We start from the raw sequence: 16,879 nt of genomic DNA, 5'->3' as shown, positions 1-16,879 counted from the left end.
CAGAGTAGATGGCTCTTTCATTACCAGATGGAATAGAAGCCTTCCTATTTTTATTTGCTCCCCAGAGCAAGGAGAATGAAAATAGAAAAGGGGAGAATTCAGACCTATCTGATTATTTATCCAAAAGAAATTTTAAAAATTCCCATTCAGAGTTTACTTTAACTCTTAACTCCAGATTGAGCTGTTTGCCATCAATGGAAATGAGGGGTTCTCCTAAGAGCCAAGTCAGGTTTCATTTTGGCATATGGACTGTAAATTTATATCCTCTGTATGATGTTTAAAATCCTACAGATTCTCATATATGAAAACTGATTTGGCTTTTCTTGCCCGACTATCACCCTTAAGCATGCTCTTTTCCTGGTTGAGCATGGGCTGGTTCTCTCTGAAAATACAGCTGAGATCCAAGGTTCCAGTATGCTTATCATTTACTTAATACTTTATCAGGGTGCCATGTATTCCATTTATTTCAATTAAGAACATTAAGAGCACTGACTGAACATCTGGTCTGTGCCAGGCTCTATGCTATGGTGAGGATCTGGGACAAGGCCCCCATGGAGTAGGGAATAGAAATACATAGGTATTAAAACCACTTTCTAATCTTTCCAAGGCTGAGAAATAGCAGGGAGAGGTTTAAAGTAAAAAGTCATAACTTGGCCATTTGATAATTATAGAACCTTAACTTCTTTGGGCCTCAGTCTGCTAATCTGTAAAATGAAAAAAGAAAAAAATTCCTTTAGGACTTTTCCAGATGCTAAATATATGAAACCCATGATTTTTAAAAGTGAAGAATTATATAGTTAACAGAAGCCCAAGAAGGCAATAGAGTTGATAGACTACAGCAAATACAAGCTCATCTGCTGTTTGATTCTGTTGTAACATCTTCTGAGCAGTGGTCAAGTCCTAACTCAAGAAAATCACATGCGGATGAGTATTTCACTCATCATTAATTTGGGTCATCTTGGCAGTGTTCAGGACCTAGGTAAGGAGTTTCCATATGGTGTGTATTGGAGGTCCCACTGTTGCACTTATTATTATTAATATTAATAATTATTATTTTGGCAGGGGAGAATCTGGAATTTAAGCTTATGGTACTGGGTGTATTTGTCTTTGCCTATATTTACAAAATAGAATGTCCACCTAAAATGGTTAAGTGGATAACTTAAACCATCTGAAATACCGACATATTTGTCTTGTTTACAATTTCTTGCTGCTGATGTCCATTTTCCACTCTGCATTGCATTCGTAGACACTTTCTCACACTGCTCCCTCTTGACTCATTTATTCATTCACTCATTCAACATTTTACAAAAATTCATGGAGCCCCTATCATGTGCTAGGCTTTAAGCCGAGCACTAGGGATGCAGATTTGAGGTGGAAAGCTCACAACTTAGCAAAGGGGAAAAATAACAGAAGCAAAAGTCAAACAGAAAAAGTACTTGGATGATCCACCCAAGTTATATGAAGCCTTGCTGGAGTTATGCGCATTGAGCACTGGCTAGCTTCATACCACACTTAACAGAGTTGTCTGTGGCTGGAACCAAGGGTTGGGATACGGGTAAGTGGGAGGAGTCCTACATCTGACAAAAGAGCCCATCAAATGGTGACTATGACTCCTTTTCTAATTTTTATGTCTGAAAAGCAACAACCAATGATGAGAAATAGTGCCACCTCATATAGTAGTGGGGCTTCTGATGAAATTGCATCATATAATATCACAGCAAGGAAATACAAATATGTTTTTTAAAAATCCCAAGGAGTTTGGGTTATTTAATAAATCTCTCCGGCCTTAGTTCTGGAATCATAGAATCCAGTTACTAGGTGGTGGGGAAATAGGAAGCCCAGTTTATGCACTGGGACAGATTCCAGGTCAGTAGGTAGGAAGATTCCACTCTACCAATCAGTGCAAGCTCAGAACTTCCTAGTTTGCACAAGAGGTGAAGTTTATGATGGGTGGAGCAGCCAGACTTGATAGCTTTTTTTTTTTTTTTTTGCCTCTTTCTTTTCTTCCCCTCCTGCCTCCCTCTTTTTCTGAGATTTGTTATTTCCTTGGAGAATCCAGTAGATCATAACTGTGATGTTTAAACTCTTTAAAACCCTGGTCAAGGCCCAAATAAAACTCTTAAGAGTTTGGTTACAACTAAAGTAAGCTGGAATGTTCAACATAACTTAACTAAAGACTGGGAAAAACAAGGGGGAAAAAGGTCTTCAGTGCATGCCATGAGCTTAGATTCTATGCTTTGCTGACCCTGAAGAGAAAAGAAAAGAGCTTTCCCAAGTCACTCCTTCCTAGATTCTAGTGTCTTCTCTTGTAGTGATTGCAGCCTCAGCCCCATTACCCAAGAGCTCACTCCAATTTAATTTCATGACCCCTAGAGGAAAATGCTGGATTCTCTCATCTAAGTCCTTGTCTTTGCCATGTGATGGACACCAGAAAGCCCTCACTCTCAACTAAAGACTGTGGTCTTGACCCTGAGGCCTTTCTTAGGATCACCAAGTCCAAGTGCTCCACAAAGCCTCTCACTGTTCATGTGCATGTATGTGCCCATGTGCAAACATGTGTATGCATATGGAGTGAAATTTCCTAATGAGAAAATGACAGGTACATGAAGGGAAAGGAGACAAGATTGGGGAATGGAAAAAAAAAAGGAGAAGAGAAAATCTTGTATGCTTAGAATACAGAAGAAAAGAGAGGGACACTTTATATGTGCACACCCCATATCTGGCCTCTGACCAGCCAATCTGGCCATTTCAGTTGTTGTCTGTCTGTCTGGAATAAATGCAGAACAGGCTTCGCTGATTACTGGGGTGCCCCAGCAATCAGATGGCCAATTCCATGGCCCAGGTTTTTTTTCCCTCACAAAAAGAGAGGAAGAAAGTTGAGAAGTGAACATGAATTCACAGGCAAGCAAAAAGACAAAGTCATCCAGAGTCTGGGAGAGACAGAGGGGAAGGAGGCTAAGGGTGAGGAGATGTAGGAAGAGGCTGTCCACAGGATGCCAAAACAAACACCATGATGGGTAATGATCTGTCTGCCTTCCCGTATTGATTACCACAGAGAGTAAACAAACGCTATGACTCTGAAACGAGTAGATGCTTTGGCATTACAAATAGCCACAGGAAAGAAATGGGGAGAAAGGAATGGGGGAAGGGTGATGCCAGGGGCAGAATGGCAGAGAATGGATAGGTCCTCTAACATTAGTATGCATGCGTGTCCAGTGGATATGTGAGAGAGTGTGGGAAATGCAGCAAGAAAGGGCTGTATTAGTACACTGACAAGAAATATATCAGTCCTGAGATGGTAAGGAAAACAAGGAACATCTCTCCTTGTAATTTTATGCTGTTTTAATCCATATAATATAATTCTGTGAATTTCTCACCTCAGCTTTACATACTCATAAGCCCAAGGTCCACAGGACAGAGGCTTTGGGCTACTCATAGGCTCTCCTTGACCTCTGGGGAGAGGAGTGCAGGGAGCCTGTCCATTCCTAGCACTCCTGGAGAGCAAAGTGACCTTCTGCAGGGGTCTGTTACTCTGCTGTCCCAGTCTTTGCTCTCCTTTACCTGTGTTCCTGAGCCATAAACCTACAGACAGGCTACCTCTGACCCTAGACATGTTCCCTGTCTCTGTAGCATGAGGAAGCTAATCGGTACCAACTTTTTAATTATATTTACATTTCACAAGTGATTGAAAGGATCAGCTTACAAAAGCAGAAGAAAGTTGAAGCATCCAACCTCTCTGGGCCTTTTAAGACAATAGAGTTATTATGTCCACGTGAATTTTCAGGAAGAAGCTTCTAATTAAAGCTTATTGCTTCTCAGCTGCCATTGGCCGGCAATGTGGCTCATCCTTCCTGTTCATTAGAGCAGAACAGGGGCTGTAGCCTCACAGAGCCTATGCCCACCTTCCGGCCCACTCCCCCAGTGATCCCAGTGCTGCCATGATGGCCCCTTCACCCCCGCTATGTATGACTTGGGAACTAGACAGGATATTGCACCTGTGTTGTTGAAGGAAATGATAAGACCCTGGTCTATCAGTTGCATGAATGATTAATGAATGGTAATTAGTCAATGTTGTTAAGCATTTTATATACACAAAATGCTGACTAAGAGCTAAATAAAGAAGCAAAAGCAGCAAAAGCCAAAAGACTTTACACCCACCCAAATGTTGCTCATGGAATCCCAGAATGTTGGAGCTGAGGGAAGGAGGGATCAGAGAGTCTTTTTGCCCTGTGATTTGCAGACCTAATCGTGGGGCCTTCTGGGCACACACCAAGGAACTGTTTCCCTGTGTTTCTTCCTCAGACAAATCACAACAACAAAGGCAAACTAAGGTTCCATGCACCATAACTTGAAGACAGAGAATGCCAAAAACTTCAAAATAACCGTGAGTAAAAACAGAAAAACACCATATCCTTGTGCTCTGCTCTGGAAGACTTGGCCATTTTGTTCCCATAGCCCTTGATGTGAAGAGCTTTGTCCAGGGGTCTGGGCAGAGAGGAAGGAAAATGTCTCCCAGCTCTTCAGATGGAGTTAGTAACCCTTTCTGTGTCCCTCTTCCAAACAAAGCCAATTTTGAGATCCATTCTGTCTTTGGGGAAATTTAATGAGCTTTAGGTCAGTGCATAGGGGACTTTAAAATCTAATATTTGATTAGTTTGGCCCTGATTTTAGGAACTGAGTTTTTCTCTGACTGATTTAGTAGGTTAGGGCCCCCTTGCTTGTCTCTGGTGTCACTGTGGGATTTGGCCTGCCATCCTATCCACCAATGGCTTGTAACTGAAAAAATAGTTTTGATTTGATCCAGCTTTCCAGGCTACCATATCTCCTTGTTTTAATTCATGTCCCTCTGTCCCCTTAAAGTTGTACTTCACCAACATCACCTCTGATGTGCCCTTAAAGGCAGAGAAGGGTGATGTCACCTCCTAGAATCTGGGGGATCACTCCCAGCAGAAAAGGTCTTAAAGCTTATGTTTTAGCTTAAAATTTGTGTTTAATTTGGATTGAAGCCCAATATATAGATATGTTGGTTTAAATATAAAAATATCCCTCTATTTCAATACTTTGGCAAAATGTACCACGTTAATTCTGTGGGTTTGCACATGACCAGAGTGCTACTACATATCCTCAAGGTACAAAGGTACAAGTGAGAGAAACACTTGCCCCTTTATCTCAACCATCTTGTTAGATCCTGGCCCCTCCCCATTTTCTCACAACCAAATGCCTTTAGCCACTTCCCATGTGGGCGGGGCTTGGAAGGGAGGGCAGTAAGCCTGACCTTGGACCTGTGGGACTATGCCTTGAGACTGGAGCCATCCCATTCTTCCTCCAGGGGATGTCCTGTTGGTCCAGTTTATCTTGATGACTCATACCAATTGTTTGTAGCGTGCTTAATTAAGAGCTGTCACGGCCATTGGGTCAACATCACTCTTCGGACTTAGGGAGGGGGAGAACTAACCCTGTTTGATTCCCCACTAGGTTGCAGGCACCGCGTAGTGTAAGGGTGTAAGGCACACACTCTATCATATTTAATCCCCACACGAATTAAGGCCTCACATGGAGTAGTTGCCAACGTCTTCATTTCACACATTAATTATCTAGCACTGCAGGGTGTAATGGACACACAGCAGCCGAACAACTCAATTAGGATTCAAATACACATTTTCCTTATCTAAATCCTATCTTCTCTTCACAGTTCATGATGCAATGCCCCTTGCTTTCCTCTCTGTTGCATCTTTTGCCCATTTCCCTCCTTATGGCCTTTATCAAAGAATGAAAGAAACACAGAGGAGGTGAGGTCAGAATGTACGAATTGTGCTGTCAGTTATTTCAGGAAGATGGAGAGGATGTGAAAGAGGTGGTGGATTGAAACCAATGTCTACATTGACATTTCTCTTATCTCTGGAATTTATTTATTTGGGTCTGCCTCACAGCACAGATAGAGACCTGGAGGGGGAACATGGCTTCATCAAACCCCTCATTCATCACCAGCCAGAGCATCAGTCTCATTAATAACTGGGGCTTAATCCTCCACATTCAAAGAGACTCCCATTACCCAAAACAATAATTTTTTTAATTACCCAGGCAGAATGGCAATCGCATATTGAATACTAAGGATGATTTAAAACTAATAAATACTTTTGGAAATTCCTTGAACATTTTAATGAATTAAAAGTTATGAAATATTTATAAGGAGTAACAATGCCATTTAGTACCATTAATAAAATAAATACATTAGTCAGGGAATGAAATTCATTACTATTTTACTACTAGACATTTATGTCAATGACTGAATATTGCTCCAAATTACTTGTAAAATAGACCAATTATTTTAGTGTGATTAATCTTTTCAATTATTTCTTTTATGTAGTTGTAATTTGAAAGTAATTTTCTTCTGGGAGGACAATGACCTCAGCACACTGGTTCCTTATTTATTTATATTTAAAAATCTTTTATCTCGGCCTCCATTTCCGGGTGATTTTCAATGGTCAAATATTTAAAAGAGTCGACCGAGCAATCATTGTTCCTATGTACTATGTGGGGCATTTTTAATTGACTTTATTAGTGGTTATGAATAAGCCATTCCAACGTAAGGAAATCTCTGCTAACAGCAGCTGTACATCTGTAAGAAAGGAGGGCAAGCAAAAGGCTCTCCCGGTTCCACCAGCTGGGGGCCTGGCTGATTGAGACCCCAATCCCCAGCGGTGTGATAAGCATACCACAGGATGACTCTGCTCTTCCTTGGCCTCTAAGGATCCCCACAGGATTAAACAGTCTTATTCCTTTGCAGGGCACGTTGGATTCTGGGCATTCAGTCACAAAGGGAAAAAATGACTTTATCAGAGATAAAAGCATAGATTGTGGGCGGGAAGAGAAGCAACTGCCTTCAAAATCAGAAAATAGATCTGAGCATTCAAAGTTTCTGCTGGCAGGAGGGGTGAACTTGCCCTTGGCCCAACGGCTCAGACAAGGTGCAGATGGAAAGGGAAAGGTAAGCCTGAGCTTGCGGAACATACCCTGGGCTGGTTGTGATGAATTATTCCACCCTGGTTCCAGAATGAGGACATTCAGCTCAGTCAGGGGGCGAGGAACAGGGAAGGCCATGGTACACTTATTGTGCCAAGCACTGTGCCAGGGGCTGTACACATAATATCAGTTTTTCATTTCTCAACAAAGCCATAATTATGTATCATTAGTCCCATTTATTGTTGAGAAAACCAAAACTCAAAGATTTTTAAAAACTCTTCTGAGCTCAGAAGGGTGGTAAGTGATAGACCTGGAATTCCATACTCATTCTGTCCATTTCCAAAGCCTGTAATCTTCATCCTCCATTGTAACCCGAAAGCCTTTATTCAGTGCTTACCATGAGCGAAGCACTGTTAGTTGCTAATTGGGGTACAGAGATTAAAAAGAAAAAGACAGTCTTTGATTTTAGGAATTTAGCATCTATTGAGCAAGGTCCATAAATAACTCTGGAAAGAAGTAGACTGTTCTAAAAAGGAAATATATGGAGACATAATTCTGAGCTGAGACTTTTTGGAGAAGATAGCACTAGAGCTGAAATTTAAAAGGAGTGCAGGGCTGGGGGAGACAGACATTGGGGATGGGAGGGGGAGGGGACCCTACGGGGGCATGGCTGGAACAGAAGCTTGAGGAGGAGGTGTTTGAGGAAATGTGAGATCTCAGTGGCTAGAGGAAATTACAAGTTTAATGTTTATCTTGTAAACTGTATAATCCACACGTAAGTTATGGGTGGGAAATTTTAGAAAAGGCAGTTAAAAAGGAGAATATTTTGTAAATGGGCCTCACCCTTCATGAGGAGGGCACAATGAGAACTAAGGGACGTGGCTGTGGCTGCTATTTCTCCTTGGCTTTCACTTCCAAGCAATACATCCCACCACTATACAGCTGACTCAGTCCCTTGAAGTGACCAGCTTGGGTGGCAGGCACCTCAGTGCTGGTGTCAGGTTGGCAGTGCTGTGGCTCTCAACACCTGCTTAGCACTTGGTTGTTGTTTGCTTCCCATAATTTTGCAGGAGGCATCAGAAGAGCCAATTTGCTTCTGTGACTAGCACTCTCTCCGTAAGAAACTGAGCAGCAGGGGCGGAGGACCTTGTGAGTTGCAGAGAGGTCAGGTAGCTCAAGGCATCATCTGCAATGAGTCTGCACAGCCATCTTCTCATCTGACCCTCATGATTAAGGTCAGTTTCGGGACAACCACTGACATATTGTTATTCCTATTTTAAATAAAGAAACAATTAATGTGCCAATTCTGATAGAGACCTTTAATATCCCTTCTTATCTGAAGAGTTGCTCCGGTATGGCAAATAAGAGGTGGAAAGGGGACTTTGATCCCCTGACTGTGGTTCAGTGCTCATTTTGTGATATTCCTGTGCAAGACACATGGGAACCAGTGTAGAGGAGGACACCTCTACAAATGGAGCACGGATCCAATACCTCTGGTGTGAATTAAATGGAAGTCAGGGATGCCCTTGGGGAAGCAGTTTTGTGCAAAGCAGAAACCCAAACACACCAAAACTCAGTCCTCAGACAGAAGCAAGTTTCTATTGGTGTCACTAAGCCTTCAGTCTATTATGTGCTCAGTAAATGTCAAAGGAATGGGCAAGTCCATGGATGGAGAGATGGATGATTCTGCCACATAGAGAGTTTTCTGTTGGCAGTCTGAAGACGGTGCCACAGTAATCACCATTTTACAAACACGGACTGAGGATCCTGCTGGGGTGTTGCTTGCTGTTGGAACAGAAAATGGCCCGTCTGGGCCAGGCTGCCAGGAGCCCATGAGGTTATCCCTCATTTTACCAGCTGGATTTTGGAGCCTACTCCAGAGATTGATTGGTTCCACATGGCTGGCCAAGATTAGAATCCATTTGCTCAGCTTCTTTCATTTCCTCTTGTCACCTCTTGGCCTAAAAAGGACATCCTTGTCTGGCCATCATTGTCTTTGGAGGAGTAGGAGGAGAGAGAAAGGACAAGGCTGGGACATGCCACACATTTTTATTTTTTACTGGAAACATTCATACTATCTCCATACTTAGCATCTCAAAGCCAGGACTCAATGGGACAAGAACTCGCCTTGTGTAAATGTGCAATAGCCCGAAGTATAGCAATCTAGTGTTTAGTCTTAATTGTTTAAGAAAGGTACAGTTAATGTAACAATTTTTGGCTCTCATGATTTATGTAAGCACAGAATCATAAGATCAAAACTCTGGAATTAATAGGAGAGTTGGAAATCAGAATACCCAGTGGCTCTCAAAATGTGTTTTATGAAACCCTATGGTGGTAGGGGGGGAGTGGGTGTCAAGGGCTGTGGAGCAGGTGGATTCTGGGTCCCCCAACCATCACTTTTCCTAGGTAAGCTTTGCTTGTGTAATTTTATATACTGGATGCCTATATAAAACTTTATTTAAATTAAGGGTTTAGCCTCTAAAAAATGTTTGAAGACCATAGATCCAGTTTAAGTGCTATCATTTTAGGCCCAGAGAGGTTAAGATATCTGTGCATTCCCAACTCTTTTGGGAATGTGTTTTAAGGTATCCATGGTGGTGGGACTGCTTTTGACACTGTGGATTCCTCCCCCTTCCTGCACTATAGAAGTTAGTGAAATAACCCCTCATTGGTAACATGAGGATTATGACATCCTCTCTGCTGAGCAGATCAGAGAAAGTACTTTGTATGAAAGTCTCAGTAGGTCAAGGAACCAAGAGTGCTTCTTGTTGAGACATCTATTAGTGAGCTGCTGAATGTGGTTCTGACCCAGGACACCTCAGGTGTGGTTCTTTTAGGTTCATGAAAGACAACAGGAACCATGGGGACTGGCAGTAAAATGTATTTAGGCTTACACAGGTGCCATGGGCAGCTCTTTGAGGTTCATAGATGGGGTGTCCATTGTTGGGTAATGGGTAGTGGTACACCTAAACTACCTCTGACTAACCTAGGCAGGGAGAGGGAAGTTCTAAATTATATTCTTAGAAAAACGGAGAGCTTGGGAACCATGAGGTGAAGGTAGAAATCATATTGGGGAGGTCAATAATTTAGTGTGTCAAAGTCCAAGGTAAATCTTTGGGTGGTTTGTTCATTCAATTTCCACTGCTCAGGGAGGTGGAATAGATGCTTTCTGGGGTGATTTCCAGGAGGTAGCAGCAACATACAGTAGCTAAAAGCATGGATACTGGAGAGATCAGCTCTGTTCCAATATCAGCTGTGAGACTTGGGGTAAATTACTTAAGTCTCTGTGGCTCGATTTCCCCATCTATATAATGGTAATGCTGATAATGATAATACATGCCTAATAATATTATTGTAAGGCTTAAATGAGTTAAACTATGCAAAAAGTTTAGAATAGGGCCTGGCACATAGAAGGTGTGATGTGGGTGTTTGCAATAGTATATATTCTTATGAGCTGCTAAGAGGCACAGTGTTTTTTCAAATCATTTTCAAGAAGCTAGTCCTGCCCCTTCTGACATGTTTTTCTGTAGAGTACTCTGAACATGAGGGGTCCTGATGAGTGTCCAGCACAATTCCATTGCTTTGGCCTGTCTGCTGAAGAAAGGTCCTTGTGAATAGGTGAAGGGTTTCCTGGGAGCCCAGGTATGGGTGTCTCTTGAGGCTTATATCTTTCCCATCACTGCCGAATTTACCAACTATTTTTTTTTAACATCAGGGAAAAACCTCTTCTAACAAATTTCCACCCACTGCTACCTTCTTTTGGAAATAGTGGGTAATAGCCCAAAGCTACAAAAGCAGGAGCAGCCTTTATCAATGATTAACTAACAAGCAGTCAACAAATATTTATGTAGTGTTTTCTATGTGTTTAGCACTGTGTTACATGCTCCCTAGAGAAATAAAAGAAATATAAGACAAGATCCCAGACCTCAGGTGAGGGTCCCAAATGACTAACTGGGACTAATGAATAATTGTAAAACATCTGCTAAATTTAGATGTAGGGAGCAAAGCATTCTGGGAAAGATTTCTATAGCTATGAATGATGTTCTGGTGGGTTTGGGCCCTAAACTGGATCCTAAATGATGAATCTGCATTCAGAATGGAAGGCCTGAGACCAAGCCAGCCATTTCTGGTACAGTGGACACAAAATCAGTCTGACTACAGCACAGGAATTGGAGAACAGAAGGCATGACACTGGACAGTTACTGAGACTAGATTGTAAAGTAGCTTGGAAATCAGGCAGAGACACTCAGGCTTTCCAGGTAGGACTAAACGGTGGTAAAAGTACTGAGGCTGGAGTCAAGATGGTTCTGATGTCACTCCCAGCTCTACCACTAACCAGCTGGGTGATCCCCAGTCCATCACTTTCCTGGACCCAGGAATAAGTGAGATGGCCCAGTCTAGGACCCCTCCCCTTCATATTTCTGACATGGGAGGCAATAAGAAGTTACTGAGGCATCGTGAAAGTGCCACAAAGAAGGGGAGATTTGGGCAGATTGGTGGGGCAATGTGTAAGGGATGGGTAATGGTATTAGGGAGACTAGCTGGCTACTGCCAAAGCCCAAGAGTGTGTAACAAAGGCCTAGATATGGTACATTGCTGTGGAAATGGAGTCAAAAGAGTCATTCAAGAGATAACAACAGTAGCATCTAATAGCAACAGATAAGATGTAAGGCAGCCACAAGTCTAGAGCCCAGAGCTTGCCCATTTGGATGTAGAAATAAGGGGATGAGTCAAGATAATTCTAAATCTTTTGGTAATAAAACCTCCTCCTCTACACAGTCAATAAAGGTAGTAGAATGGGGTAGACAGCAACACTGGCTTGGTGGTCAGACTGACTTGGGATTGAGTTTGGCTCTATCTTTCCCTAACTGAATGACCTGGGCAAATTTTGAGACTTCTGTGAGCTTTAGTTTCCCCATCTGTAAAATAAGATAATAGAACCTGCTTTATAGTACTATGGTAAGGTTCACATGAGATTACACACGCGAAAGGATCAGCACTTCCCTTTCCGCATGGTAGGTGCTCTGCTGATGTTAACTTTTATTGCTTATTAACTGAGCACCTATTAAGTGTTATACATTGTGATAGCTGTCAGGATTCAGATAAGAAAGAAGCATGGCCTCTGCCTATGACATCCATGAGTAAGTATCACCGCCTTTATGGGGAAAATTGTCCCCACATCCCCTGTAAGTCTTCTCCAGACTAACTGAAATGGCACCTCTCTTCATCCAGGCCAAGGAAGAACTGTAGAGTTCTACAGATGTGCCTCCTTTCATATTCTGTCTGTGCCTCATCAGGAGGGGGCCAAGTTATTATCAGAAAATAGGCCGAGCATACTGTCGACCTATCTATAACCCTGGTTAACGTGCCACCAGCCCTGTTCACTCTCTCATAGACAACACTTCTCTCTCCTTATCTCCTTCCTTTCATGACCTAAACCAAAGCAATAACCTCAGAAAACACAGACATTTGTCTCCATAAAATAGGCTTTGAGTATATATCATAAATAACCCCTTCCATTTAAAAATGTGAATGTGGTTTTGGGATGCTTTTTATGTCTGCAACTTGTCCACACCACCTGATGTGCACCTGAAATTGTTCTATCATGGGAGGGAAAATTAGAAGTTCCCAGGAAACACGCAGGAATTACTTTGTTTTTCTCTGCTCTATGCTTTATACATCCACACTTACACCTTCCCTTGGTGGCGTACCTTCCCCTTGGTGGTCACAGGAGTCCAAGTCAGAGAAGGGGTGAAGAGAATATCTGCTTCTCCATGGAGACCATCTGTTCTTATAAATGGAGCCTCTGAAGGAAGGTAGCTGGCACATGAGAACCTTCCTAGTTTTTTTTTTTTTTTTTTTTTTTTGGCTAATCTACCTTCTCTAGGGAATTAGAAGCAGACTTCTTTCCTCTTTCCTCTAAGAAAGTATCCAGCCAGAGACATACTTTTTGGATCAAGAGGGGTCAAAACTTGCTTGGTTTCATAAGGATAGAGAAGCAGATAAGACACAGGTCTTTTAAACCCTGCAACAAACTCACTGCAAGTGTAACATAAGATACAGGAGAAGAATTTTGTGAAAGGGAGGCATAGGGGTAAGGGAAGAAAAATTTCATTGAGATCCTTGATTCAGGGGTACAAAGAATTTTTTGTAGACATACTTGGGCAGGGCCTGATATCTGGAGTTTTGTAGCCTCTTATTCCCTTCTCTTGACATTAGTCAAATGAGATTAGGCCAATTCTGGGAACTGATACCTTCTCCCTGTCACATTCCTGTTAACTGGCTCCATTTCAACAGATGACCTCTTTTGGACCATACACGGACCCTTGACATCTGTGAGGATTGATGGTGTCCAGAATCATTCGCTAATCCCCAAGTTTGTGAATGTGGAAACATTTGTACAAGCTCCTGGCTTTCTCCCAAACCACCTGTTTCTTGTACATTGCCTCACATCACAGGTTCACCACCTTTTCAACTCAAACTGAAGTTCAATCTATCACATGATGATGTTTTTTTCTTTTTATCACACAGAAACCAGTTTTTATTATAGAAAAAAGAAAACCACTTTGTGAAAGTTCTTACAAGACCAGCAATGAATGAAGAACCCTAACAGCATAAGCAACTGGGTGGTGAGTAGTCTCTTAAGGGTGTTCCTTTTGTACACCACATGTAAGAGGCCCAAGACTTAAAGCTGGGTTTTTCTGCATGCAACAGACTGATGGGCCTTCGTGGTTGTTCGTGAACAGTCTAAATTGAGAGTTTAGGTCTGGGGGTGCCACAGGCTCCCTTCCTCTCCATACTACATTCTTGGGCCTTTTAGACCACAGATTCCATGGCGCACGAGAACTCCCTTCCCAGTGAACCCCTGGTCAGAGGCAGGCACAGCAGAATAGCAGTAACGAAAGCAACTTTTTCTGAAGATTGTATGATTTGAGTCCATTCCTATACCTCCTACATGAGGGAAACTATAAAGGATGTTTATAGTTATGATGCTAGCTCTTCTAAACAATCAAGGAAAGATCAACCTAATGTATCTATTGATGATTCATTTCCTCCTGCTAACTAATCAGACTTGAAGCAATATCTGATGAAAGATATATATGAGATGTGATCTTGAAAATATGGGTAGAAGGTCTAAAACCCTGCAGAGGGAGGGGAAATAAGCTTATCAAAAACACATACAGCTATAATTACTGGGATTGAGTATTGCATTGACTTCAGAGTTTCCTGGCAATAAAGACAAAAAGAAAACAACAACAACAACAAAGCATTCTTTAGGAGAGAGATGCTTTTTCTTGGGAATAAATCTTTTTTAAAAATTTAAAAATGTTTTTTATTTATTTTTGAGAGACTCTCAGAGAGAGGCAGTGTGAGCAGAGGAGGATCAGAGAGAGAGGGAGACACAGAATCCAAAGCAGACTCCAGGCTCTGAGCTAGCTGTCAGCACAGAGTCCAACATGGGGCTTGAACCCACAGACTGTGAGATCATGACCTGAGCCGAAGCTGGACCCTTAACTGACTGAGCCATCCAAGCACCCTGGCAATAAATCTTGAAATAAATACGCAATGTGGGACTTACACAAAAGTTATTCGATGACAGAGTGGACCATACCTTCATGGTATTTACAAAATAAGCAAAAAGTTTCATATAAAACCATTTCCCAAGTTTCCCCTAAATAATTGCAGAAGTCAAATCATTAAAAATACTTAGTGATAAATTTTGCCTCAGGAAAAAAAAGGAAAATAATCACTATCAAGTTGGTGGGGTGAGGAGTGGCTAGAGATACAGGTGAAACAAAAATGGCAGCATGCTGATAACTGCTGAAACTGGGTTGAGGGTGTATGGGGGTCATTGTACTATTCTATGTATTAGTATGTATTTGAAATTTTCCACAGTAATAAAAACAAAACCAAACAACGTAGCTGAAAGCATTTGGCAGGCAGGGACATTAACCTGATATGTTCTCTAACAAAGACTATATTCTGTTTGACGAAGTTTTAAGGTAAGCAGATATAATGTTATACTCAATCTTTGAAAACTGATCATCTGGGCAGTGGAGCACTTGGTAATATTCAGTACCAGCTCCACGGCACCATCGACTTCACTAGATAAGCAAGCACATTCGCAGCCAATTGTGGTGGCAGGCTATTGACACACTTAGGACAGCAAGCAATCAGGGAGGGAGGAGAAAGCCAGATTCAGATACCTTCACTGCAGTTCTTCAGGGCAAAGAAGTCCACTGCAGACAAGCTTCGGTTTCCACTCGAGATGTATTCCAAGGCCACTCGGAATGGGTTCTCTGGGCGCCCAATTCTTCCCTGAAGCACTGTCCAGCTGGTTGCATTGGAAAACAGAGGGGAAGAGCATAGAGAACAGTGATGAGAAACAGGCCTAACCTGCACAGAGCTCCCACACCTGCAATGATTTCAGAGCCCATGCTCTTTGTGGGCACCAACCGATGCGACCCCAGGGGCTCTGAGAACAATGACTCTGACATCAACACACACACCTTTGTTTTCTTCTTCTCCTGCCAACTCAGAGACCCACTTCTCAAACCTACTGTGGCTACTGGCCAACGATGTTCCTTTTGTCATATGCTTTCAGGCAATTGCAGCCCTTTGGGCCATTTTGGTAGGTTAGTCTTATAAGAAAAGAATATATGCTCTTAAGAAACCCTGTCAGCAGAGTGAAAGTTTATTGGTGTATTCGTAATTATCTCTGGGAAGAAGGTTTTTCAGAAATTTTTCTGACTCCAAAGTCTCAGAACCCTTGAGTTTGCTATATGGTCACTTACGGGAAGCTAGCAAGGGCTATTTATTTACTGCAGGAAAATTAAAGTGCACCGAAGCATGTATTTTGGGGTAAAAGGCATCTAAGATTGGCATGAACTCCACAAAAAGGTGCAAACAGAAGAAGACACAAATAGGTCAAATGGTGAGCTGTACAGCCATCTCTGATCAAGGACACTGACACCGCTGGAGAACAGAGAATAAGCTGAATGAACATTTTTTACACCTCACTCATGCTATTAACCACCTGGAATAGCCTCCTGTCACTGATTGGAACATCAAATTTACTTTCCACCATTGATTCAGGTTTTTAAAATATATATATAGTTATGTTCACAATTTTTCATGGCAAATGGAAATTATCTGGAGTAGTTCATATTTTTTTCCTGTAAAAAACAGTTTTATCAAGGTGTATTTGATATGCAATAAATTGCATGTTCCTTTAAATTCCTTTAAAAACAGTTTTATTGAGGCATACTTGACATACAATAAATTGCATGTCCTATAAATGTATATAGTTTAGTTAATTAAAGTGTATGAATTAATGAATTTTGTCCTATGTATACACTCATGAACTCCTCACAGCGTTTCATGTTGTCCTACCATTATGTAAGGCTGTAGGTAGGTTGGGTAGTACAAGTGAAGTGAAGGAATTTAGAGAAAGATTATCTTTCTGTTAAAAAAAATTTTTTTAAAGCACCCTTTCTCCCACAAGCCAAAGTGATGCTCACAATAAAAAACATAAAAGAGGAACCTGATGGCTCAGTTGGTTGATTTTGGCACAGGTCATGATCTCACAGTTTGTGAAGTCAAGCCCCACGTTAGGCTCTGTGCTGGCAGTGCAAAGCCTGCTAGGGATTCTCTCTCTCTCTCTCTCTCTCTCTCTGCCCCTCCCTTGCTCTCTCTCTCTCAGTCTCTCTCTTAAAATCAAAAGAAATTAACAATAAAATAAAAATCCACCCACTCAGAAAAGGTGACAAAGGAAAGTAAAAGTCACACGCAACCTCATTATCCAGAGACAACTGTGGTCAACACTTTGCTGTCTTTTAGCTATGCTTTCATATAAACAAGACTATCTTGCTGTATGTAAATGATGAATCACTGAATTCAACTCTTGACACCAATA

General features: G+C 41.8%; 1 protein-coding gene across 1 annotated transcript in view; it reads right to left on the bottom strand.

The window, feature by feature from the left end:
* Positions 1-16,879, bottom strand: part of ALK (ALK receptor tyrosine kinase) — a 662,031-nt gene that overhangs the window by 166,802 nt on the left and 478,350 nt on the right. Inside the window, exon 5 of the mRNA XM_029938017.1 lies at positions 15,171-15,298. Within this exon, the coding sequence (XP_029793877.1) occupies positions 15,171-15,298 (128 nt within the window). The remainder of the gene's footprint in view (positions 1-15,170; positions 15,299-16,879) is intronic.

Source organism: Suricata suricatta, chromosome 4, assembly GCF_006229205.1.
Source record: "Suricata suricatta isolate VVHF042 chromosome 4, meerkat_22Aug2017_6uvM2_HiC, whole genome shotgun sequence".
In the NCBI taxonomy this organism is placed as follows: Eukaryota; Metazoa; Chordata; class Mammalia; order Carnivora; family Herpestidae; genus Suricata; species Suricata suricatta.
Note: the sequence above shows the minus strand (reverse complement) of the source record. Positions and strands in the feature narration are given on the sequence as shown.